This window comes from Perissodus microlepis, chromosome 22 (assembly GCF_051167445.1).
Source record: "Perissodus microlepis isolate ML-2025 ecotype Zambia chromosome 22, ASM5116744v1, whole genome shotgun sequence".
Classification (NCBI taxonomy): Eukaryota; Metazoa; Chordata; class Actinopteri; order Cichliformes; family Cichlidae; genus Perissodus; species Perissodus microlepis.
In genome coordinates this window covers 16,352,394-16,375,758 of record NC_140481.1, presented here as the reverse complement: position 1 = coordinate 16,375,758, position 23,365 = coordinate 16,352,394, and the positions used below count along the sequence as shown (strand labels likewise).

The 23,365-nt window shown below is 40.1% G+C and overlaps 1 protein-coding gene across 20 annotated transcripts in view; it reads left to right on the top strand.

Moving 5' to 3' along the window:
• The window catches only part of clasp2 (cytoplasmic linker associated protein 2), a 65,490-nt gene that overhangs the window by 12,299 nt on the left and 29,826 nt on the right, over positions 1–23,365 (top strand). For 15 of the 20 annotated variants that reach the window (XM_084919026.1, XM_084919022.1, XM_084919018.1 and 12 more), the window contains exons 3-7: positions 660–763; positions 1,285–1,376; positions 4,808–4,883; positions 5,663–5,760; positions 9,387–9,457. In XM_084919026.1, the coding sequence (XP_084775152.1) occupies positions 660–763; positions 1,285–1,376; positions 4,808–4,883; positions 5,663–5,760; positions 9,387–9,457 (441 nt within the window). Of the gene's footprint in view, positions 1–659; positions 764–1,284; positions 1,377–4,807; positions 4,884–5,662; positions 5,761–8,171; positions 8,235–8,423; positions 8,770–9,168; positions 9,273–9,386; positions 9,458–17,236; positions 17,430–22,488; positions 22,744–23,365 lie in introns of those variants that run through there. The other 5 variants (XM_084919036.1, XM_084919034.1, XM_084919035.1 and 2 more) reach the window with 5 other exon arrangements.

The following is a 23,365-nucleotide window of genomic DNA, read 5'->3' as shown; positions in this document are numbered from 1 at the left end:
ATAAATAAATATCCATATTTGATTTATTTATAGCTTAGTCCTGTCAAACAGGGTGCAGCTAGACTGCACACGCACATGCCACACACACAAATCATGTCATCCAAATACACTACACACACCCACATACAAACTGTGGTGATTGGAATTTTTTTCCCCCACAGACCTGATAGGCTTGGGGAAAGGGACTAATGATTATTAGCAAAAAAACAATTTCAGAGTACAGATGTACAAAGATTATTATTCCTAAATTGGGAGAATTGGAGTAACTTGCAGTTCTCATAGCTTGGTTTTCCAGCATTGAAAGGGCTTTCTTTTGTCACTGCATTACATCAGCCTCTCTGACACGGGGACATTTGACATTATTTTAGCCATGGTCCATTTCCCATTTGCTGCCCTCTCATTCCCCTTTTCTAGTCAAAGCTACGGTGTTGATGGTTGTATTACTTAAGCTTTCTTTCCTTTTTTCCCCTTTTCTATCAGACACACTCATGTGATATTAAGCATGAACATTCAACTTTGTACAGCAATGTTTTTTTGATTGTCTTAAATATCTTTGGCTTTTAAATCTTGTAGAGTTTCGATGTCATGTGCGGCATGCACAGTGAACTGTTTTTCATAGACTCTTACTCACCACCCACTCCCTTTCTCTGTGTGTGTAGTGTTGCCAGCCCTGGTGGACAGGCTGGGTGATGGGAAGGACCAGGTCAGGGAGAACAGCCAAGCCCTCATCCTTCGCTGCATGGAACAGACTGCCTCACCAATGGTGAAACACACACACACACACACACACACACACACACACACACACACACACACACATCAATGCCTAAACAGGTAAATCCTCCAGTGTACCACATGTAACATGAAGACAGTTTTGTCAAATGTCATTTAAATTTTATACAAGACATGTATATTGAGTTGTAGTTATTCTAGAAAATGTTATTCTAAAAATGTGACACAGCAGAGAAAAAAACAGGCAAATTAAAGCCACCTCCATATTAGTAATGCATTAAAAACACTACAGTGGGCCTGCACTCTACCTATCCACCCCCTCTTGTGGATATTAAAGGAATTACACAAGTTACTCCATAATGTTTTGTTTTATTTACACATGGCTCACGTGCTCATCTCCATAGATTGTGCCCTGCTCTGTACTCCATAAACTGCTCATCCAATGATGAGTTGATGATGATGATGACCTACTGACACCCCTTCTTTTCTTTTTCTTTTTTTTCTCTCTCACTCTTGCTCACACTTTTATCCTTCTTGTTCTCCTTCATGCAGTATGTTTGGGAAAGGCTGCTTCCTGGTTTAAAGCACAAGAACTTCCGCTCTCGAGAAGGAATCTGCCTCTGTCTCAGTGCCACGCTCAACATGTGAGTAACTTCTCCTTTATCTGTAATGCTTCCAGAATGAAATGGCAAGTTTATTAAGCATAGGCAATGTTTTTTGTTCTCTGTGTGTTAAATCTCATATTTTAATCCTTAAGTTCATAATGTGGTGGATAATATAACACAGATTATGCAATCCTACGCTGCTTTCAATCTCTGTTAGTAAGTGTTTGGCTCGGTGAGGGCTGCACAGAGCTATTACCACCACCTTCCATGACCTATTTTGTTTGCTCAAGGAGCACACATGTTCCGACTTTCCAGGATTAATCCTCTTAACTGTTTGTGTGACTCTGAGGTGGTGCACATTTCTTCCCATTTCCCCACCTACCACTAGCTTGTCCCTTTTCAAAATATGTTATGAGACTAGAGCAGGATGCAGTTTTAAAGACAAAATATCAGTTACTAAAATTGAGTTGTTTACAAACTCTTTTTAAGTGTGGTTTGTTTGGGGTATTGTCGTCACCCCTCCAGGCGGACGGGTGGCATGGATAGCTAAGTTTGTGAATGCAATGACTTGACAATAAGGTCACATAGATGTTTCAAACATAAACAATATGTGCATTTACTAAAAATCTCAGAAGAGGTAAAATCCCGGTGACCTTGACCTCAAGGTCAGAGGTCAGGTTTTTTGTCAATATTGTCACTGCAATAAATGAGAAGAAAGCAACATAGGAATTTGAAATTTGCTGGGAGGCAGAGGGGTAAAAATGACCTTTAAAAAAAAAAAAAGAAAAAAAAATAACATTGCTCAGTTGTAGTCTTTTATCTCTTGCATTTCTACTGTTTTCAAATAAATATTGGTTTTAACCTTTTTGATTTCATTGCAATTGGTTTTTATTCAGATTTGGGCAGTAAGTTGTTGGACGGCAGGTTGTAGTTACGACAGGTTGTGTGTGTAGGACTACAGGGACACTTCTGTCTGTCTGTACTTGTTTGTTGCTGCTTGTTCACAGCAGTCGAGATCTGTGTGGTTTGGCCTTTACTCTGTTTTCCACCTTGAGCTCACCCACACACAGAGCAAATTTAGACTATTAGAATTGCTGTGCTAATTTTAGCATCTTTTTGCTAATGGAAGGTGACACTGTTGTGCTAAATGCTAAGCTGCTATGTAATAGATACACTGAGCTTGTGTGCTTTACGTACCCGGGCATCCATAATGAGTGAGTAGAATGAGTAAAACATGGCATAGAAATAGGCTGCTTCTGGGTTTTCATTTACAGGGAGTGCAGAATTATTAGGCAAGTTGTATTTTTGAGGAATAATTTTATTATTGAACAACAACCATGTTCTCAATGAACCCAAAAAACACATTAATATCAAAGCTGAATGTTTTTGAAAGTAGTTTGTAGTTTGTTTTTAGTTTTAGCTATTTTAGGGGGATATCTGTGTGTGCAGGTGTCTATTACTGTGCATAATTATTAGGCAACTTAACAAAAAACAAATATATACCCATTTCAATTATTTATTTTTACCAGTGAAACCAATATAACATCTCCACATTCACAAATATACATTTCTGACATTCAAAAACAAAAACAAATCAGCGACCAATATAGCCACCTTTCTTTGCAAGGACACTCAAAAGCCTGCCATCCATGGATTCTGTCAGTGTTTTGATCTGTTCACCATCAACATTGCGTGCAGCAGCAACCACAGCCTCCCAGACACTGTTCAGAGAGGTGTACTGTTTTCCCTCCTTGTAAATCTCACATTTGATGATGGACCACAGGTTCTCAATGGGGTTCAGATCAGGTGAACAAGGTGGCCATGTCATTAGTTTTTCTTCTTTTATACCCTTTCTTGCCAGCCACGCTGTGGAGGTGGACTTGGACGCGTGTGATGGAGCATTGTCCTGCATGAAAATCATGTTTTTCTTGAAGGATGCAGACTTCTTCCTGTACCACTGCTTGAAGAAGGTGTCTTCCAGAAACTGGCAGTAGGACTGGGAGTTGAGCTTGACTCCATCCTCAACCCGAAAAGGCCCCACAAGCTCATCTTTGATGATACCAGCCCAAACCAGTACTCCACCTCCACCTTGCTGGCGTCTGAGTCGGACTGGAGCTCTCTGCCCTTTACCAATCCAGCCACGGGCCCATCCATCTGGCCCATCAAGACTCACTCTCATTTCATCAGTCCATAAAACCTTAGAAAAACCAGTCTTGAGATATTTCTTGGCCCAGTCTTGACGTTTCAGCTTGTGTGTCTTGTTCAGTGGTGGTCGTCTTTCAGCCTTTCTTACCTTGGCCATGTCTCTGAGTATTGCACACCTTGTGCTTTTGGGCACTCCAGTGATGTTGCAGCTCTGAAATATGGCCAAACTGGTGGCAAGTGGCATCTTGGCAGCTGCACGCTTGACTTTTCTCAGTTCATGGGCAGTTATTTTGCGCCTTGGTTTTTCCACACGCTTCTTGCGACCCTGTTGACTATTTTGAATGAAACGCTTGATTGTTCGATGATCACGCTTCAGAAGCTTTGCAATTTTGAGACTGCTGCATCCCTCTGCAAGATATCTCACTATTTTTGACTTTTCTGAGCCTGTCAAGTCCTTCTTTTGACCCATTTTGCCAAAGGAAAGGAAGTTGCCTAATAATTATGCACACCTGATATAGGGTGTTGATGTCATTAGACCACACCCCTTCTCATTACAGAGATGCACATCACCTAATATGCTTAATTGGTAGTAGGCTTTCGAGCCTATACAGCTTGGAGTAAGACAACATGCATGAAGAGGATGATGTGGACAAAATACTCATTTGCCTAATAATTCTGCACTCCCTGTATTTCTATTTTTTGTTAAGTGCACAGTGAACATACAGACAGGTTAAAAGTTTAAAACCTGAGCTCTTTACTTCTAGGGTGAGTGGATCAGGTGGGTCTGTTGTGCATGGAGGGTGTGGTTTTGGTCCACTTGTCCTCTTAGAGGACTAGGTCGATGTAAATAATTAAGACGTTATTGCAGCTTTTATTTTCATCTTAGTAGGAGTGCTCTCTGGTGCTCCAGCCCATCAGTGGAGTTTCAGAGAGTTGTGAAAACACCAACAGTGTATGGTATTGCAGTTAGTGCTCTGAAAGCTAAGCGTGGGTTTGTTTGGGGTCTTCTTTTACATAACTGGAATGGACAAAACAGAAGAAATTAAGAAACCATCTTTGTCTGCTAATGTTTTTTATATTTGTGTGATGTTAAATTTCTGAGGCGTGTGTGTGTGTGGTTTGTAGATAGTGTTTGTAGCTTATAACAGGCTACTAAAAGGTCAGTCTGCCTTAGAATAGATATATTTTTCAAATTTCTAAAAATATTTTCAATGAGCGGAGCAAGGTTTCCATTATAAAAGAACACCAAATAATTATATTTATCACCGGCAACTGTCACCTCTCTCTTTTACGTTTGCTCTTGTGCCTCTGTTTCACACTCTCAGGTATGGAGCCCAACCGCTGAGCCTCAGTAAAATAGTTCCTCATCTCTGCTCGCTGACAGGAGACCAAAACCCACAGGTAAGAGCTGCAGTGTTATACATGATTACATGATGATGGGGAAAATTGTACCTTTTTGTGTGTGTTTGTTTTGACTGCGTGTGGCTCGTCATTGTTTTTGTTGAGCCAGTTTGTCGATAAGCCTTTTTGTTCAGCCCTCAGCAGTCAAAGTGTGTTGGGTTTCATCTTAAGGCAGCTCTGTGATTATTACTGTTATTAGTGAGGAGATGGGCTCTGTACCCACCACCCAGCTTCACTGCTGAATCATGAGCACCCGGTTGTTAAACCACACAAGAGTATTAGCTCTATGTGTGTGTGTGTGTGTGTGTGTGTGTCAGTGTGAGGAATAGAGAGAGGTTGGTTTAACCTCCTGCAGAGTTGCACCCCAAAGCTGAAATCTGCTTCTATCTTCTACCCAATGATTATCTACCCACATACTGTCCTGGCCAATCAACATCCTAGAAAGGCCTGCCCACCCTTGGGTGCTAAGAATCCCTTCAACAATATCCTTGTAGCCAATCACAACAGTGTTTACAGCAATAACTAGCAAATCATATGGCTCCCATAGGAGGGAAGAGTATGGGCTCTCACGGGTTTAGTTTTTAGTGTGTTTGCATGTTTGCGTCTCTTAGTCTATGAGCACGAGTCTAATCTTTGTTGAATTATGAGGGAGAATCGATCTCAGTCTTAACAAACACAAAGATCATTTTTTATAGTGTGCTCGGTAACCCATCACTTGAATCTCTTTCCATGTGTTTATATGTGGAGGGTTATTAAATTGGTGAACGTCTGCTGTTTAGGTACGTGAGGCATCAATAACAACGCTGGTGGATGTTTATCGTCACGTTGGAGAGAAGGTCAGAGCAGACATTGGAAAGAGAGGACTTCCAGCTGCACGGTGAGTTTTTGTTCTTTTTCGTAGTATTTTTTTTTAAGAATTATTGTTATTTATATATTTATTTTTTGAGTTTGTTGTTGCCTGTGTTTCTATGGAGTCCCGTGGCCTTGGCACTCAGTTTGTCCCAAGCCACACCATGCACCACTCTGCCCTTCACACACACAGAGGCACTTTCATCCAGAGCACAATGCCGACTGAATGAGGGAGGAGGGTGAGAGGGTGCAGCCACGGGGTACAAAGGCGTTGGGTGGAGTAACAGAAATGGGGGTAAAAACTGGAAAAACTATGTTTGAGTCATCAGAAGAGGTTTAATGTGGGGGTTTGTCCCGCTTTGGTCGTCCTGGCTACATGTGCAGGGTTGAAGGTTATTCTGAGCACACAGTGACCCCTTCTTTCTGCCCCCTTTTTACTGCTTTCTCCCATGTGTGAGAGTCGAGCAACAGCCAGTGCTGTATGCTGACTGCTCAGTATGAGTCTTGCGTCTGTGAATGCTGGCTGTGGTCATGTGTCATGTGCTGTGCATATTAAGCCAGTCCGTCTCCAGTGTAAACACACTGTCTGAATGTGTGGGATTTACAGAGTGGTGTGGATGTCTGCCTTCATTTAAATATCGGAGGCCTGACAGATGCAGTGATTTACAGCCTGCGCTTTTGTTCTTCCTGAACAGATGTTGTGTATAGTTATTACTGAATTCTGCACGTGAATTTTTATATGTATTGTATGCATCGCGAATCTCCCAAACCAGTTTTTATTACTTTGTATAGTTTGTATAAGAATAGGGGTGAGAACATCTACAATACTCCAGTTTTACTGATCAAAACTCTCATTAATTTTATCAGTGATGTTTCAGTCAGCTTCAGGTCTGCTATAGGCAAATAGCCATAGTACAAAACCTGGAGCAAAGCTGTTGGAATTGCATTGTGTGTTTTTTGTTCATATGTTTAATGAAGCCATGCTAAATTTTTACCTTCACGTTATGAAAGTTGTCTGAGTTACAGACCCATAGAGGTATGTGAGAATTTTGTGCTTTTTAAATTGTGTTATGCATTTATTTACTAATTTATTTTTGAGGCTTCAAAACATTACAGTAGGTATCGTTGTGAAAGTTTCAGAGTGAAAACACATTAAAGCTCTGTTTAAAAACTGCAGCCAAATCAGTTTCACAACCACTCCAAGTGTCGTGTAATGCTTGGAAAAAATAACGCAAACGCAAATTATAAAGTACAAAAATGTCCACCCCTATAATTTGAGGGGTTGTAACTTAATATACCTAATATACTAATGTTATTGTACAGTGGGATTTTTTAAAAAAATTCAATTTAAATTGTTTTGTTTATTTAATAATTGATTTCATATGGAGCAACCCAAAGGGTTACCTAGTGGAAAGCAAAGCTCTGGCCAGGATCTTGCTGACTTGATGACATATCAACTCTGCAGAGTTGGCATTAGATAATGGACAGAAAGATGAAGTCATAAAAGAGGAATAATTGTCCACATCCCTTAAATACCAAACAAGCACACATTTTTAAAGATACGTGGAGGCAAGTGATTATTACAATCTGAAACCTCTTTTGGACTGTGGCAGATAAATGGTTAAAAGCTATTTCCCAAAATTAAGTTTCTGTTTGAAACAGCTCTGTTGTAAACGAGACACTGAATTTTGATGGGATTATCTGTATAATTAATTATAATTAAATACATTTCCCCCCTTACAACAGTCTCAAAATGTTCCAGTTCTAACTTGAAATAATTCATAATAAGTCATTTCATCTAATCAATTTTCAGTGAAAGAAACATATAGATGTGCATATCTTATGACCTCAGATCAGATGTTTAGACACAGGTTAAACCTGCTGACACGAGCCAAAACACTTCTTGGATTTGGTGATCAGGTGTTGTGAATGGGACTTAGATTGAAATTACAAACCTATTTCAAATGACATAATGGTGCATGAAGAAACCTGAAAGTGGAACTTAATTTTACAGTCGGCTTATTTACTGGCGTTGTGTCTGGAAGTACAGTTGTAATCTTGGGTCCATTACTGGTAAGTACAAGGGGCTACCATCTGACAGCAGCTTCCTATAAGTAGGTCAAATGCTGGTTCAGTGAGCATTCATCAGGCCTGCCTCATGTGGTTTGATTTGGAGATGAGTTACCTGAAGGACATGAGTCCTCTGCTGGACAAAGGTGTTTATCAATGGCCGCGATAAAAAGATAAAAGATAGAAATAAGAAGAGGGAGGGAACATGTGCAAGTGGGATGAGAAGGCGAGACACTGAGGGGGGAGGAGCAGCGCTGTCTGCTGTTAGCCACACAGCCCCTCCCCCTCTGACGAGTATGTGTGTGTCTGTGTATGAGAGGGAGGTTATGTAAAGGGTAACTGAATCTCGTTGCTGTCTGTCACACAAACTGGCCCATTTGACTCTCTCTCCTGCTCATACAGACACACAAAGACGCTGCCTGGAAATTTACTGTACGTACTGCTGTTTAGGTTGTTCAGTTGGCGTTTGTGTGTACAGTGTGTATGCGTGACAGTAGGTGGTGCTTTGTCGCATGCCCGTAGCATGCTTTGGTCTCTCGCCGTTTGGCTTCCCCCCCTCTCTCTTTCTCTCTCACACACGCTCCCTCCCTCTCTTCCCGTCTTCTTTCCTCCCTCCCTCCCTCTCGGAGCCACTGCACCATGTTGGATACAAAGAGCTGAGGGGAGCTGAGGACCAGAGTGTGTCACCAACATGGGAGCTAGTGCAAGATTGCGTAGCAACGCAGCAAGCTATTAATCAGCCCACAGGGAAATACTGATGCAAATCAGTGCTGAAGACTAAATGCTAGATTTTTGCTGAAACAAATAGATGCACAAAATGCTAATGAAAGAAAGCGAACCACGTGAAAATGGTGCACGGCTGAGGAGCTAGTTGCAACGCTAATCGTCACTTATCAGAAGCTGCTTAGCTGTCTGGCGGTTGTGGACCGGCAAGCAGACACCAAAAGACAGAGACAGAAAGAGCACGGTGTGTATTGCTCTAATTGTTGTGTGCGCCCATCCGTGGTTAACCTTTCGGCAAAGCAGACATAAAGGCATGTTATTCGGGGTCATGTGTTTTAGTCTTTGTTGTGTTTTTGTCTAACCAGTTGTGCATTTCGAGGATGACCAAGTTATTTTAGCTTGAGCTGGATATCTGCCCTGTTACTACGCTGACAATGCTACCTATTAATCACATGACTAAGCAGACCTGGCTGGTGGTTTCATGTGTGTCTGTCTGATGCTAGTAGGATGTTATAAGAGGACACTTGGGGTGTTGCTGCTGCAGCTTCATGAGTGTGACTGCCATAATAGACACACCCACCCACAATCAGACAGAAAGGCGTGGAGACTGTCCACATGTTGCTGCTGCTTCTGCTGCTGATTTTGATGATGAGTCTCATTTGGAATTCTTAGCACCTTGTTTGTGTTTTGGTCAAACGTCTCTGTGGGGTGCTCAGATTTTTTTTTTTTAAAAATCTGGACTTTATTGTAATTTCTTAATTTCTTCATTCAAATATGTTTGGTTTGACAGCTTTGGCGATATTAACATTGTACTGTATATCTGTGCTCGACACTACTAATCTTCCTTTTCTCTTTCTCCAGGTTACAGACGATATTTGCTCGTTTTGATGAAGCCTTGAATTCAGGCAACATGGCTCTCAGCCCGAGTCACGGTCAGTGCGTTTTCTCATTTACTTTGCCACACTTGAATTGGATAGCCACCAAGTTGAGTCACATTGTCAAGATGGTTTTACTGTTGTCATGTAGTGGGTGTGTTTCATAAGGGAGCAACATTGTGTGTGTTTTTCGAGGGGTGCCTGTGCTTGTGTGTCTAAATCTGCATGTGCTTTTGTGGTTGTGTCAGTTTGTTGCCATGAGCTCCTGTAAGAGGTCCTAACAAGATTAATGGTTTAGAGTTTGCGTGTGCGTGCACATCCATGTGCGCATGCAAGTGCTTCAGCAGAACCAAACCTGAGCTGAAGGCTGCTGCTGAGTTTTCCCTTCCCCAGCAGTAAGGTGGTCTGTGGAGCCATTGTTGTTTGACCCTGGAGAATTGTAATTATATTGACAGTAATATTTCACTCTGCACTTTTAAATTTTCAGGTTATAAAAGTGGGTTAAGCAGCGCCTCAGGGAGTTTTTGACACTATGCACAAATGAAAATGTGAGGTTTCCCTGCTTACATATGTATTAGAAGCAGACATGATGCTTATTAAGTGTGTGTCTGAAAGCCTTTACTTAAATATTGAATATAGGTTATTCAGTTCCCATGGGACTTCATTTTTTTTTAGTATCCGTTCCAGTAAGATAAACAGAGTTTGAATTTTGAGAAAAGAAAGGTATGAGATTGGTATTTGGTATGAGCACATCCTCTGAGCTGAGCTAACAGAGTATCATTTAGAAGCAAAAACAATGAATCAGTGGTTTCCCGTTGTTTTTTCCATCTATAATGTCACTTAACAAACTGCAGTCACACTGCCTTGATGTATGATAATTTATTCAGTTACACAAAAAGCACTGTTCTCATCTAAAAGCAGAGACCAGGAGTTTGCCTTTATCTTTCTGGGTTGTGCATCTACTTTCTGGTTGATAAGAGCTCTTGTGGAACTGTTGATAATTGGAAAATTCGAAGCATGGAGCTGCATAAATGCTGAGGGGGGGTTCCAGTAAAGGCATCATCAGTATATAAAGTATAGCTTGTCAGTTTAAAATCTGGTTATGTATACCAGTGGGTTTTTGTTTTTAAACATATTCTTCCGAACAGGCAGCAAAGGGCAGGGCTGATCTTCAAAGGCACACTTATTAATCATCTGTGCAAAGCAGCCTCTGTCAAACATGCCATCAACCCTTCTTTGGAAATGCATTGCTGCAGGCCCTCTTGATAAACCATTTGCAGCATCTAGAAATTTCTTTGTCTTTTTTTTAATTGCTGCTCAGCAAGTATACACTGTGCTTCCATTGCCTTGTTACACATCCAGTGCTCTTTTGAAGCAGGCCAAATGTCTTGACATTCTCAGTCTACCTGAATCTATAAAGCAGGTAGCTTTCACAATGCTGTCTTATAGTCTTTCTTTACGTGCTGGGTGGTCTGCACTGGCAGTTCATTTTTATTTTGCTCCAAACAACAGAGTGATGTATTTCCTCCCTTGCAGATTTTTGCTGTCAGCTCCTCTCTGTCAGTCAGGGCCTTTGATTTGTCACGCTCTCATAATTCCCACCACCCTGCAACTGTGTGAACAGAATGGGGTTCCCTTTGAAGTTTCTGATCATATTTTTAGGGTACAGAGTTTGCTTCTGTTCGGGGAATGAGTGCAATCAAAGCACTGGTGGGGAAAATTAACATTTTATGCATTGCATTTTGTTCAGTTGCGAATTGCATTAATAATGTGTGATTGTCACGCGATCGTCCAACACATTTGGGAACCACTGATGTGTACAGACTGTTTAGTACTTTATAAATTATGAGAGCGATGAAGTTTCCAAGATTATGAATAGTATTTTACTGAAATGTTTTCCAAATCTCCACCAAATTGAGTTGACATGTGGCTTTAAGCTGAGTTTGTGCTCCCTCTGAGGTCAGCTGGGTTTGCTGTTGGTGTCTGGCAGAGGTTGTCATTGGATGATATACCTTCAGGCTGTCCTGTCACTGTATCTGTCTACCGGCTACAGCAGGGAGTTGGCGCTTGACAGGCTGTTGCAGCTGGTTTACTTGGAGGGAGGCATAGGGAAAGACACGGCATGTAAGGCTTTAGCTGCTGTCTTTGTGGGCCGAAGTGAGATGAAGGGAGTCTGACTTTTAAAATCCCACTTCCCCGGGGCTTGGAGCAAAGTTGTGATTTGGGTTTGTGATTGTGTAGTTGTTGTGATGAATTGTTAATGTTTTTAACTCTGCGTTGTTGTCATCTGTCATGTGCTTTTCCCAGGATGAAAGCAGCGATTGTTTCCAGACAGAATATTTATTCGTTTGGCACTCTCGCTTTCATTTAAACTCGCTGTGACAAAAAATAGCTGTGATTGGTTGTTTGGCTGTCAGGCAACTGATCATGTCCTGGGCATCAAAAAGGTTGTGGAGCAGTGAAAGTTGGTGGGTGTTCAGCAGCCCAGACCTCTAAATTGTCAAACATGCTTAAAATAAAAGTGTGAATGTTAAATTTTGTACACAAGTTTAGCCGAGTTGTGCAAAAGTACTAAAAATGTATCAAACTACCTCCTGATGTCACATGTTTGGGGGTTTTTCTATGTCTTTCTTAATATCAAATTATTAAGAAAGGGATAAGTAAATTAAGCTTTTAGGTCAGTCTGAAATAATGATAAAAAAGTATAAAATATCTGAAATCTTTAAAGAATATTGTGTTTAGTTGATTTAGTTTCTATAAGCTTGTCTGTCTACCTTCGGCTCAGGATGAGAATCCGGTTTTGCAGTCAAGTCGTGCTCAAGTTTAGGTGCTTGGAGTCAGTTTTGGTTTGTGCCCTATGAGGGCATTTCTATATGGACCATAAATGTTATGGAAGTTAGTCATACAGAGTGAAAAATGGCAAATTTGTCTACATTTAAAACTAAAACTTGTGCGTTTACATTAAGGGTGAAGCACTATGTGATTTATTTATTTTATTTTAATTTTTGAAAGGGGCCACGGCCATGAGAAAATAAAATGAGTCCAATAAGATTCATATTATTTTTATGAAATATAAGCAATCTTAATGTAGGGAATAGGAAATTCTTTCTATTTCTTTCCAGTATAGGTAAACTCAGGCAGAGTTTAGAGCCCCGTACTGATTTCTGTGGGCTGGTTTAAACCTTTTGAGAAGAACCGCACGTCTCTGGTGCAGTCATTAAAGGTTAAAATCTCAGCCTTACTAAAATCATCTGTTAATGTTTTGGTTGTCACAGCCATCGTGCTGACCGGGTTAAATACAAAATATGACACCTTCAGGTGGGTTGTGTCAAATAGTGACAGAGGAAAGGAGAGAGAAAGTGAAAGGGTCTCTGCTTTGTTTCTCTGAAACACATTTGCACACACATACTTCGGGGTATATGTCCTCTAATGCCCTGGCTGTCAGTCTGCATTATGAATTGTCACAGTTATGGTTAGGGCATCTTAGATTGGAGGTGGCGATTGGGGTTACATATTACATATTTCTGTGGGTTAGGTGTTAGGTTTACTGAAATCACACAGTTGTTGCCTGTTGCTTTCATAATGACAGAATTAAGAGTATGAAGTATTCAGAGTTTCAGCATCATCTTCCACATCTGTTCCTTTTATGTCAAATGTGTCATGTTGTTACTTTGTAATTGCTCTTAGATTAAATTTTGAGGTAGTTGCCCAATTTACGTATATTTCTATATTTGTATCTCTGTAATATCCCTAGTTGTGACTGCGTTTTTTGCGCTATATACCCATTCTTCTTACCCTTTTTGCCACTCACTTGTTTTCTTCTCTTGCTTTAAAAACTTGACAATCTGGAGTTTTGCACTGACCGTATTTTCGAACTCCCTGAGTAAACATGAAGTGGGGGATGATTACACTGTTGCGGTCGGACGGCAGAAGGTCTGTTATGATGTGTTTGCTAACAACTAGCCGGAATTATTCAATGAAAGACACTATTTCCGACTGTAGGAGGGGGAAAATGGCAAGGTATGAGACAGTAGACTGGAAGAGTATTACTGTGAAGCTGCAGGTGGATATGGAACTGGGACCGACGGTGTTACAATTATGCGCGAAGACGAGATATAGATCTGAGCCGCAGTTATTTATGGATCGGAAAGAACTGTATAGCTATGAGTGGTTTTTTCAAAATATGTTGTGAAATACTTGGGTATGTCATAAGGATAACAGACATTTAAAGAATACTCAATCTCAATGACTGAAGATTCGGATTACAAATTACATGATTTTGAAAATAATATCGAGCCAGAAAGGAATGTGCTTAATGCAATTAATGTTACATGCGAGTATTATACTGAGAATCAATTTAGGGATAATGTTGACTTAGGCAATACATTTTCATTAATTCATTTCAACTGTAGAAGCCTCTATAAAAGTTTTGTTCTGATCTATGATTTTTTTGAATAATCTGAAAGGCAAGTTTAAAGTGATAGCACTATCAGAAACATGGATAGATGAGGAAAGGGGTTGGGACTTTCACATTGATGGGTATGAATTACATCATATAAATAGATCTAATAAGAAGGCAGGAGGTGTGGCACTTTTTGTTGATAGTGATTTGAAATGTAAACAGGTTGAATATATGTCTGTGGCTATTGATGATTTAATGGAGTGTGTGACAGTAGAAATAGAAAGGGAAAGAAAGAGTAATATAATTGTTACTTGTATGTATAGAAGGCCTGGGACACTGATAGAAACATTCACAGATGTAGAAGATTTATTGAGCAAGGTAAAGGGAAATAAGACATTCTGTATTTGCGGTGATTATAATATTGATTTTTTTTTAAAATGTTCAATCATAAGGCATCATCAGATTTTTTTGAGTTATTATTTGGAAGAGGGTTCTACCCTCTGATTACTAAACCTAGTAGAATAACTGAAAAGTCAGCTACTTCAATTGATCAAGGTTCTGTTTTAGGACCAAAACTTTTTAATTTATATATAAATGACATTTGTGATGTGTCAAAAATGTTGAATTTTGTTTTGTTTGCAGACGATACAAATTTTTATTGTTCCGGAGAGAACTTGAAAGAATTGGCTAAAATTATGGTTATTGAAATGAAAAAAATTAAAAAAATGGTTTGATGTAAATGAGTTATCACTGAATTTGGAAAAAACAAAGTTTATGATATTCGGAAACCGTGTAAAGGAGGAAGAGATAGTATTATCTATAGAGGGAGTATTAATTGAAAGAGTGACAGAATTCCGTTTTTTTGGGTGTAATAGTGGATGACAAGTTAACATGGAAATCACATATTGAACATGTTAAAAAAAAGTTGGCTAAAAGTATTTATATCCTGGGTAATGTTAGATATATATTAGATTACAAGACAATGAGAATATTCTATTTTTCATTGTTTCTACCCTATCTGAGCTATTGTGTTGAAGTATGGGGGAATACATACGTGACTAATATGAAACCATTATATTTATTACAGAAGAGAGCGCTTCGAATTATGCATAATGTTAAATATAGAGAACACACTAATAATTTGTTTATAAAATCGAAATTGTTAAAACTAGAAGACATAGTGAAATTACAGACTTTAACTATTATGTTTAGGGCGAAAAATAAAACACTACCTCTTAAGTTACAAAGTTTATTTGTATTGTGTTCAGAAAATGGGGACGGCAGAAGGAAGTTTTATTTTAAGCACCGGTTTGCTCGAACCACACAAAGACAAATGTGTCCAACAGTCATAGGCATAAGAAACTGGAATTCTCTCAGTGATCATCTTAAGTGTTGTATAAATGTTTCTCAATTTAAAATCTGCTATAAGAATAAAATGATAAACCAATATGAAGAAGTTGAAAAGAATAGAATTTAATTGTAGAAAAATGATCCTTTTAGTTTGATATTTAGTGGTATTGCTCATTGTTGAGTATATTGTTCTGTTTGCTTTGTTTTGTTTTGTTATGTGCAGAAAATTGTCATAGTGTAATTTTGGTTGCCTACTTGTATTATCACAGATAGGGGGCAGGTATCAATAAGAATTTATTCTTCTTCCTGCTCCTTTTCATGCATGGAAACAGTGTTACTTTAATTGAAAGGAAGGTTGTGTATGGGAATGCATTACTGCTGTACCATGTGTGAAACAAAAATAAAAATAAATAAATAAATAAAGTGGAAGTAATTGCAGAGGCTTACCTCTGAACTTTAGCTACACGCCCTGCTGTTTGGCCTTGGCTGCTACCTCAAGTGTGTTTAAGCTTCTTTCTTTGTAATGCCTCAGCTACTACAGCTGGTCACGCCACAGTTGGCATTGTTTGTACTTTTCTGGGTGCATACCTTTCCCAGCCTAATGAGGCTGAAACAAACAGTAATTTTAATTTTCACTGCTTTTCATGATTAATGTTTTTTATGTAAATAGGGCTACATGATTATGACCAAGAAATTGCCCTAAATCTGAAGTGTTTTCACAGCAGATGATGGCCTGCTTCTCCAAACAAACCCTTTGCCTTCTACCTTAGTTTTTTTTTTTTTTTTTTTTTCAGCGGTCTGTTATTTGTTGTCTGTTTTTGTTGTTGTTGTTTTTAATATAATGTCACTCGTTCATGCTGCATCCTAGAAACTTGAAGCTGTGCAGTGCAGGGAACAGCTGTGACTGACACATGCAAGAACTTTATAGTATTTGATCTCGGGAGCGCTCAATTTCTTCGATTTGGTGTTCTATTGGAAAAGTGCACCAATTGTGGGAGGCCAAAATTGCGATTAATTGTGCAGCCTTATTATTATTTAGCAGTAAATAAAAAGTGCCAGATACCTTGTTTTATCACGGTCTAAAACCAAAGGTCTTTGCTTTAGTGTGTAGACTGTTAATCATTTAATCCCTTAGTTCAGTGATATGTTAATCATCTTCAAGACACTTGGCTAGGAGATCTTTGAAACCGTGAATGTAAAGTGTTTGTTTTTCCGTGTGTTTGAATAATGAAAATAATGGTTAGTTTCAGTTGGACTAACAAAAAAGACCTATGAGCATCATTCGTACAGTGAAAAAATAATCTAAAACATGTTACAAAGATAAGTAGAAGAGAAAGGGGTTAAAATAGTGCAATTGCCAAATCCTATGATTTGATAGTTTTGCATCATCAGGCAATACCTGTCTGTTCATTTTTAATTACATTAGGTTAGGTTAGTAATAGTTTAATGGGAAATGGGATAATCATGTCTCACTTCTGTCCTGCCTGTAGAGCCACCTTTACTTTCTCTTTAATATGGAAATGTGAAAATAATTTGTTTCCATCTTGTAAAATCACTGCTGCTGTTCTGTTTGTGCCAAAGCTAACTCTTTTTTTTTTTTTTTTTTTTTTTAAATCACAAAATGTTTGAACTCTGCTCTTACTACGTCTTTTCCAGCTTCACAGGTAACAGGTGGTTGCATCTAACATTCTGTTAAATTTTTATGTACAGCAAAGATAAATGTGAGTCTTTTTGTCGAATAATGAAGTATCTTTGGAGTCTTTCTCACCACGTTCCTGCTTTCTTAATTCTTGTTTGACGCTTCACGTCTGCCACAGAATGTGGTGAGTATGAGGTTTGTTTTTGTTTGTAAAGACTCCTCAACCTCTAAGTTAGGGACACAAGCTCACACCATCTGCCAAAATACACACAGGCACACAAATGCCTTCGTACTTGCCCTTGCCCCACATCGCTTTCAGGCCAGCTCTTGGCGTTCTCTTTGAAGGGGTTTGAGGCAGCTGTTGCTGAGGATAGAGGGGAGGAGGGAGGGACGTGAGGAGGGCAGAGGATCGAGGGAGGAAGCTGACAGAGATCTCTGGCAGTAGCCGAGTCACAGCGCTGTGCCTATCACTGCCTCTCCCTGATTCATCATGACAGAGAGAGATTGAACAAACGAGGGAGAAACAGAGATAGAGGAGAAAACAAAGGCGAGAACAGAGGGACAGAAGTGAATACAGACCAAACCAGTGGATTTGACCCATAACGCTGTAACTATGGCATTTGGGGATGATGATAATGGTAAGTGTGTGTGTTTGTGCCCGGCTGTCCGTGGTTGTGTGTTTAATCTCATCTGGCTGTGGATGCTGGCACTCACACAAAAGCTGCCTGCGCATATGGTTTTAGATTGAAATCAGCTTAAACTCATTGCACTTTCACCCCAAGTGCTTTGGTGTGTGTGTGTGTGTGTGTGCATGTGCTTCCATGCGAGGGGAAAACTGGGGTGTCCTCAAATGCTTCCATGATGCTGCATTTATTGCAATCGAGCACATCTGCACGAGCAATGGTCTACCCAATCTGAGCTGTTTAAAATTTTGAGAGATGCTTATAGTTTTGTAGCTTGTTGCTTGAGGTCATGGTTGCACCACACCGTATCCACCCAATCCAATTTTCTTGCAGCTTCCTCTTCCCACTGTGCTCTTCAAGTCTAGTGTGGCTTTACTCAAGTAGCCACTCAGTCTCTGCTTTTCTGTCCTCTCGCTTAAACTCTTTCTTTTGTCGTAATATCAGGTCAAGTGTTCTTCTGTGTTAACACCCCAGCTCTCAATCTCCAGGCTTACTGGTGAAGCCTTTCACTTACTTGTGGTTATGTGAAAATAGTGCAAATGTGCTTGGATTTGAAAAGTAATCATTACAATAGTAAGGTCCATTGTAGAGCTTTGCAAATGTGGGGTTCTTCTACTTTAGGTCAAAATTTTTTGCGAGAACAAAAAAAAATGTTTACATGATGTTGAAAAGAGGTTACTTTGTGTTGTTTAGTAGGTCGGTATGCAGAGCCCCCCAAAAATCTGTCTCCCTCCCTTTTGTTTCCCACATTGTGTATGGGTTAGTTAGTAGTTTTTATTGTCTTCATCATGCCAAAGATTTTCCCAACCAGAATGAAATTACAAAATGCTTCTCTTCAAAGCAGTTTAGTTTCTGGTAACAAAGAAACTCATCATCACAGCGACACAGTTTCAGGTTACATACCCTTGTGTCATGTTGTGCCCCAAATTGCACAACATGAGAAGAAATGTTACCAGTGGCTTTGTGTTATAGGGTTCCTGTTTTGAAGCGAATGAAAAGAAGTTGTTGAGAAAAGTCAAAATTTCACATAAGCAAAGAGGGGATATCGATCATGACTAACAGGCCTTTGTTCATTCATTAGTAAACATGTGAATTGAGGTTTTTTCTGATGTTGGTTCTTGGGAAAGTAAAGCATGTCATTGCCCATGGTGCTGCGCTCGGCTCTTACTTAATGACATTTGGCCCCGTGCACAGACACACACACAGGAAGAGCAATGATATTCAGTGCCCCAAACTGACCATCAGTAGCAGCTTTCTCTGCTTGCATAGTACTTCAGTGTTGACAGGGAGTGACACACACATACTCACAGACTCTCTCTCTCTCTCACACACACACACACACACACACACACACACACACACACACACACACACACACACACACACACACACACACAGCCTCTTGCAGACATGCTCATTCTGCTTCAGTGCATCACCGTCTCTGCAAAGGGAATCATGACCCTGTTTCCAAGCTACTCTGATTGTCATGGCAAAGCTTTCCTCTGAATATTATGGCTTATCCCTCTCCCCGACTTGGAATTGGGACTCAAATTATACCTGTGTGTGTCTGAGTCTCTGTGTATGTGTGTCTTCTTTTAATGAGATCATTTTCTCTGAGCTGGGCTGGAAATGGAGCAGCCTGTCTCCTATTAGAGAATCCAAGCTTCAACCTCAAACGTGTCTCTTTATTTTCCTTTGCTCCCCTTTCAGTCATTCTCTGTCCCAGATTGGTTGCAAGTGAAGCATTTGACCCTCTTATGTTACCAAACTGATGGCTACAATTAAATATATGGTTAGTATGTATAAAAAAAAACTTCGAGTGTCATTCTATGGAAGCAAAGGAAGTTATTTTCTTTTTATTTGCACTTTCCATTGTATGTATTTTTCTAGTATTACCCCATTTTGCATCTAAACCACTGTATGTTCAGTGGTTTATCTTTTCACTTAACATGTCTGCAGGATTGGCTGTTTTTTATTAGTCTTTTTTTGTATATATACGTACTTCTGCTCGTTTATTTTGGAGCTGAGAGTTTTTAGCAGCTTTTGTCTCAGACACCACGGTGCTGCTCATGTTCTTCTTTCCAGTTGTCGTCACTCTCATATGAGTGATCGTGCAGTGTCAAGATATTTTGTGTCATCTTCTATGTGGGACTCTGCATGCTGTCACATGGGCCTGAGCAGGAATATGCGACATTGCCTGTACACAAACACAATCTATTAGCGAGGTAGAGCAAAGTTTGCATAGAGCAATGTGACACTAAAGCTAAATGAAGCTTTACGTGGGCTTTTGGCTCTAGTGTGCACCAGTATTGCAGACCGTTCCACTGTTATATGGATACCTATATCTGATGTAAAAACATTCACAAACTTCATCTCAGGTGAATCAGTTAATAGGCTTTCTGAAGATTTGCTGTGACTGCCTTTTTAAAATGTTATTTTTGGTGCATATGAATAAAAAAAATGCTCTGTCCTTCTCTGATCAGCAGGGTGTTGTATCCTGCTTCCTTTTAGGTGGTTTGCTAATGTTTGAACCACAGAATAATTTGGTTAGAGCAGAGTCAGTGCTGCCATCATGTGGTCAAAAGCCCCCCAAATTTTGATGGAAGACTTAAGATTAGCTCTCTGTCTCGGCTAGACTTTCTCTCATCTATTTTTTTCTTTAGACAGGGACAAGTAAACAGGGGAGCACTCCTTTATGTCTAATCATATGTTTATTTTTTGGCTTGTAACACACATTAACGACTGGGAAATTGCTGCTTTGCTGCATGCTTCTGTAGATTTTTTTTAATATCTCTGTACTTTAGGATTTCTCTGGGCGGTTACCAGATTGCAGCTGGTTGTCTGCGCTTCTCTTTTTATTCCAGTTTTTTTTTTTTAACTCTTCTCTCCACATGGAGAAAGGAGGGGCGTTTGGCCTGGAGTTTCCATGGTAACGCTGCCTGGTACATGGTGTAGCTGATGTCTCTCACTGTGTTTAAGTATGCTGTGATTGTTTCTGTGTACTGATATGTAACTAGCATGAAGTAAATTAATAAACAGTAAACCCAACTGTTGATTTAACCAAATTGGGGATATAGTGAACCCCACCCCCGCCTTTGCTGCTCAATTCGTTTGAAGCTGGTCTGCACAGGTCGTCATGGCAACAGCATGTGTGCAGTCTGTTCTGTGGAGGAGATTCACGCTCTCCATCTCTCCCCCTCAGTCTCCCTCCTCTCTCTTCTCTCTGGTGTCTTTGCTCTGCCCTTCACCCAGTGACATTTACCCCCGTGGGGTCTGACTAGACAAAAGCAGGAGCTGATAATCAATGCTAAGACCCGTGATGCATGTCGTAGTACTGCTAATGTAATGGAGCCGTGGGTTTTATTACCAATTAAAATTCACTTAATGGTGCATCTGATTGTGAATTTATTCACTTATGATGCATGCTTTTATAATTCAGTGCAATTATAAACATCACTATATTCTTGCATTTCTTCTGCAGTCAGTGAGAACTAGCATACATTTCAAGCAATAAATTGCACAGAAATGCCAAAGGTAGCAAAAATGATAGAAATTTTAAATCATAAATACAAATTTTTTCTTGTTATTTGTCAAAAGGTTCAGTAAACATTGCAGTTTAAATAATAATAATAATATATTTTTATTTTTGCTTAAAACAGTCTCTGTAGCTAATTTCCCCTCTGACAGCTGAAAAGCTGTTGTATAAAGCCTTCTAATGCATAATTACAGTCATAGGTGGTGTTTATTTTTCTTGTTGCTCGAAAAGATGCTACAAGGATGTTTATGTGCTCCATGCAGAAAATGTACTTTTTCACTTTGCATTTTTACTTTGCTCATTTTGGCAAAAGGAAAAAGTAATTTGTTCAGTATCACAATGATTACGGCTAGGTAGCCAGAACGATTGTTGCTAATAAGGCCTCAGTTCTACACTTCAAAAATGGTAAGGTGGTTTTGAAGGTGTCAAAATGTTAATTCTTTTTTTATACATACATAGAACACTAGAAAACGTCATGCATATGCACACAAAATGAGTCAAGTGCAGAGCCAAAAAAAGCCAACTGCAAATGTCAAAACAATAAATGAATAAAAATACATCTACAGCTTGCACTCTGTGGGGCTCCAGGTTTATCTATTTAGAGCATGCTACAATAAATCAGTAAAACTGCACCACCGTGTGCAAGCTGTTTGTTTTTTTTTTAACATTTCTTTTTTTATATGGATCCTGTGATTTCAGCAGATTTAGCTGAACCTGCAGCTTCTCGCCTCATACTATGTGGATTACTGTGTAGAGCTCTCACTGAGAGTAAGTGGCTGCTTTTGTCAAGTGGAAAATCAAAAGTTTTCTCTAACACGATGTCTCAAAAAAACAGATGTACTTTTATGTGTGCGTGCTTTGTAAAGCTAAAATCGCCCCGTTAGCAAAGTAATTATGAAGATGCTGCAACCGTAACAGATACTTTTAAAATTGTGTTTATTTAGTACTCAAGTTTAAAAAAGTCAAACTCAAAAACATCTCTGTCTACAGGCTCTGTTAACTGCTCTGTGGGTGTATGTTTGTGTGGGAGGGTCAAGGTCTCAGATGGAGGGGTGTGGTTCACCCTTTGTACCCCCCTTGTCATCACTCTCCTTTAATCATTGTTCCATTATCCTTTGTTCCTTTGTGCATGTGGAGAAACAGAAATATAGCAACAGAAAGTGTGTTCAGAGGTTGTTGTTGTTGTTGATGTGTGTGAGTGTGTGTGAGGGTGAGAAAGAGAGAGAGGGGGGATGCTAGAAGATAGCATTTGTGCTGTCTGGTCGTTGTAATGAGTTTAGGTTAGCTGGTCTGGCAGTGACATAGAGAAGCCCTGTTAATATTCCTGGGGTGTCTGTGTGTGTCTCCCTTTCTCTCCCATCACGCACACGCATTCATCCTCCTGCCTCCACACTGGCTGCAACAACATGATGTCACCTCCCGCCTGATTGGCTGTGAGGCTGCTAAGAGAAGGAGGAGAGAGGCTGGGAGAGGGAGGGATAGGAGAGGGAGAGGAGTGAAAGAAAATGCCGGCACTTGTATGGGTGGAGGGGTTTTCGGACAGCGATGTGAGGGGTGTGTGCGTGCGCAGCCTTAGACACCTCACATAAAGTATATGTGAGGTGTGTGTGTATGTGTGTGCGTGTGGTGTGCACGTACCTGTTTTGGGGTACAGTTTGGAGAAGAGGTGAGGGACCCCAACACCACGCCCTCCCAGAAGCATGAGGCGACTTATCTGCCAGCGCATCTGTGACTGTGAGTGGAAGGATGAACCTGGGTGTGCTGGACTGTGTGTTTGTGTGTCAAAGACTGTGCGTAAATGTCAGTTCATGGCTGTTGATGTGTGTCTGTACATGTCCACTTAACATTTATCAAGCTTGAAACAATCGTCTGTCCATAACATTGGAGAATGAGGCTCATACGTGCACATTCATGCCTGTCACTCATTTTGCATGTCGACTCCGTGTGTCTCTGTGTGCATGTAAATAACTTGATGTATGAGTCAAGGTGTAGGGTGGTGGCTTTGGCGCATTTCTCCATAGCTGGTTGTCAGAGCGACTGGAGCGCAACTACATTCCTATGCCAACAGTTTGATCTTCACAGTCAACTTGTGTGTGTGTGTGTGTGTGTGTGTGTGTGTGTGTGTGTGTGTGTGTGTGTGTGTCTGCCCTCACATATTGTTGCAAATGCTGCAGTATCGTTTCAGACATTCTCAAGTTTCATGCAAGCTGGACAGCTAGCATAGTTTGTGCTAGCATGCAGATTGAGGGTTTGGGCTCTGGAGAGTTCTGTCAGTCACTGGTGGTGTAGAGGTTGGACATCTTGAAGATTTGGCTTCGTTCCTCCTTTGAAGTGATCGTATAGGTCTGAGGGTTTG